We start from the raw sequence: 2,595 nt of genomic DNA, 5'->3' as shown, positions 1-2,595 counted from the left end.
ACTTTTACGTTGCGGCAATCACTAAAATTCGCTAAAATGACACTAATGACGTTTAAAAAGTGGCACGCTCGGCTTCATACAATTTTTGACACATGCTGCATCTATCTTTATCTGTGGTTTCATCATAGTGTTTTTTTTTGTATGGACTATCCCACGTGAAGATTTATATTATCTTTGTATTTAATTTAAATGACAGCTGACTGACAATGACATGACAGCTGACAGTTGGTTTATTGACCAACGTCACCATCACATGGGGCATGCGTTGGCTTGGCTGAGCGCTTGGCAAATCGTTTTTTCTGCTTGATAAACTGATACACACGTATACACGATATTACCATTTCATAATATTCATCAGTAAATAGTGCAAGCGGCGCTTTGGCCACAAGCGGTCGCCTAAGACGATTTAGGTTAGATTAGGTTTACAATTTTGTAGTAAGGTTACTTAATTTTAACGCAAAACTTCGAAGTCATGGCACCGGCGGCAACCGCAGTGAAGCCCAAGCCTGATGACGACCCATTGGGCATCCGGGCAGTGTTGTTGGGTCCCCCCGGGTCCGGCAAAGGCACACAGGTAGTTATGTGAGAGTGTATGCATCTTTGACCTTTACCCTCCTCTAATCGTATTCTTGGTGATAATTTAGAATGTTTTCTTACATAAAGTTTTTGTGTGTAGGCTCCACGTTTGAAAGAGAAATACTGCGTATGTCACTTGTCGACGGGGGATATGCTCCGGGCCGAAGTGGCCTCGGGCTCCGAGCTCGGGCGCCGCCTGAAGAAGGTCATGGATGAGGGAAAGCTGGTCTCCGATGAGATGGTCGTGGACATGATCGATAAGAACCTTGACCAGCCGGACTGCAAGAATGGGTTCTTGTTGGATGGCTTCCCAAGAACTGTGCCTCAGGCTGAAAAGGTGGGTTAGGGTGACTTAGTTAAGTTTTAAAAACAAGTTTTTGCTTTGTTTGGTTGGCTAAGCTATTTACATTTTTAGATGATTTATTGAACCAGTTATGTTTATTTTAATGATAAATCTATTTTTGTTATCATTTGCAGTACATCATTTTTGATGTTCATAAGTCCCAATTTTTTTATTGAAATTGGTTATTGTCTCAAGGATTTTAAATTTTACACTCCTATCCTACCAAAACAACCAATAACATTATCTTTATTCTAGAGAAGTTTCATAACTTTTTTGTTATTGAAATTACAGTTGGATGATTTGCTGGCAAAAAGGAAAACTGAGTTGGATGCAGTGATTGAATTTGGCATCCAGGACAGCCTGCTTGTGCGCAGAATAACTGGGAGACTGATTCACCCATCAAGTGGGCGCAGCTACCACGAAGAGTTCCATCCACCTAAGAAGACTATGACCGACGATGTCACTGGAGAGCCCCTTGTCAAGAGATCAGATGACAATGTAGACGCACTCAAGAAACGTTTGGCCACCTACCACGCACAGACTGTGCCTCTGGTCGACTACTACATGAGGAAAGGCCTCCACTACAGGGTTGATGCAGCAAAACCCGCTGAAGAGGTTTTCAGCAGGATTGATAATATATTCAAAAGCAGGATTTTTAGCAGAACTCGAGATGCTCAGTAAACTAATATCACAGCTCATTTTAATTAAGGAAAAGTGCTCTGTACAAATGTAATTTACATGTGATTTCATTACGTCTGTTGTTTATTTTTGGTATTGTGTACTGAAAAATTAGTTGACTATTTTAGAGACTATTTTTCTTGGACAAATATAGTGAACTGGAATCTTGGAACAGGTTGTTTGATTGCGTAATAGTATACTTTATCAAATATGAAAATAAATAATGCTATCTATCTGCTAATGTGATAGGGGACTTAAAGTATCAATCATGGTATACCTACATAAATATTAATAATTCGTCCTAATAAATAAGTAGGTAATTAGTAATTATTTTTCTACTTTTTAGTGTAGGTTTTTTGGAGTCGGTTTTATTTTTTTTTATAAAATTTTACTTATTTCTTGCTTTTTAGTTAACTAATTATTACCTTGATGTTACCACTGAAGGTAGGCAGTACATTGAGACCATATTCTTAATGTATATTATAAAAAAGTTCATCCCCAATTTTCCACCCTTGGGGTTGAAATATTTTCTTCAAATTTGCATGAAACCACCCTTTTGATAATACCTATTCAACAAAAAAATAATCGTTCAAATTGGTTCATAATCGGCGGAGATATTGCGTATAAAATAGTTCATCCCCAATTTTCCACCCTTGGGGGTTGTTTTTTTTATTATTAAAATTAAATGGGACCACCCTTGAGGTATCACCTATACGCTGAAAAAAGATTTGTTCAAATCGGTTCATAATTGGCGGAGTTATCGCGTAACAAACATAGAAAAAAAAAAAAAACTCCTCCTCCTTTTTTTGAAGTCGGTTGAAAATGTAAGAGAAATATTGTCACTTTTTGTTTTAAGGCGTTTTTCGTATTACTTTATTGTGACTTATCTTATGGTTTTGGAGTAAAAGCGACTTTATGCTAAAACTGACGTTTTTCAACACAGAGTTTACATAACTATCACGGTGTGCCCGTCCAGATCCCGTCACTACTGAAAACGT

General features: G+C 37.8%; 1 protein-coding gene across 1 annotated transcript; it reads left to right on the top strand.

The window, feature by feature from the left end:
• The first annotated feature begins 233 nt into the window (after positions 1–233).
• On the top strand, positions 234–1,769 carry Ak2 (Adenylate kinase 2). The gene is made up of 3 exons (XM_028319506.1): positions 234–574; positions 677–913; positions 1,211–1,769. Exons 1-3 carry the CDS (start codon positions 473–475, stop codon positions 1,598–1,600), a joined length of 729 nt encoding a protein of 242 aa, XP_028175307.1. The 5' UTR covers positions 234–472; the 3' UTR covers positions 1,601–1,769.
• The last annotated feature ends 826 nt before the right edge of the window (positions 1,770–2,595 follow it).

Source organism: Ostrinia furnacalis, unplaced genomic scaffold, assembly GCF_004193835.3.
Source record: "Ostrinia furnacalis isolate ACB-3 unplaced genomic scaffold, ASM419383v2 OfSCF7237, whole genome shotgun sequence".
Classification (NCBI taxonomy): Eukaryota; Metazoa; Arthropoda; class Insecta; order Lepidoptera; family Crambidae; genus Ostrinia; species Ostrinia furnacalis.
The sequence above is the reverse complement of the archived record's forward strand: the minus strand, read 5'-3'. Positions and strand labels throughout refer to the sequence as shown.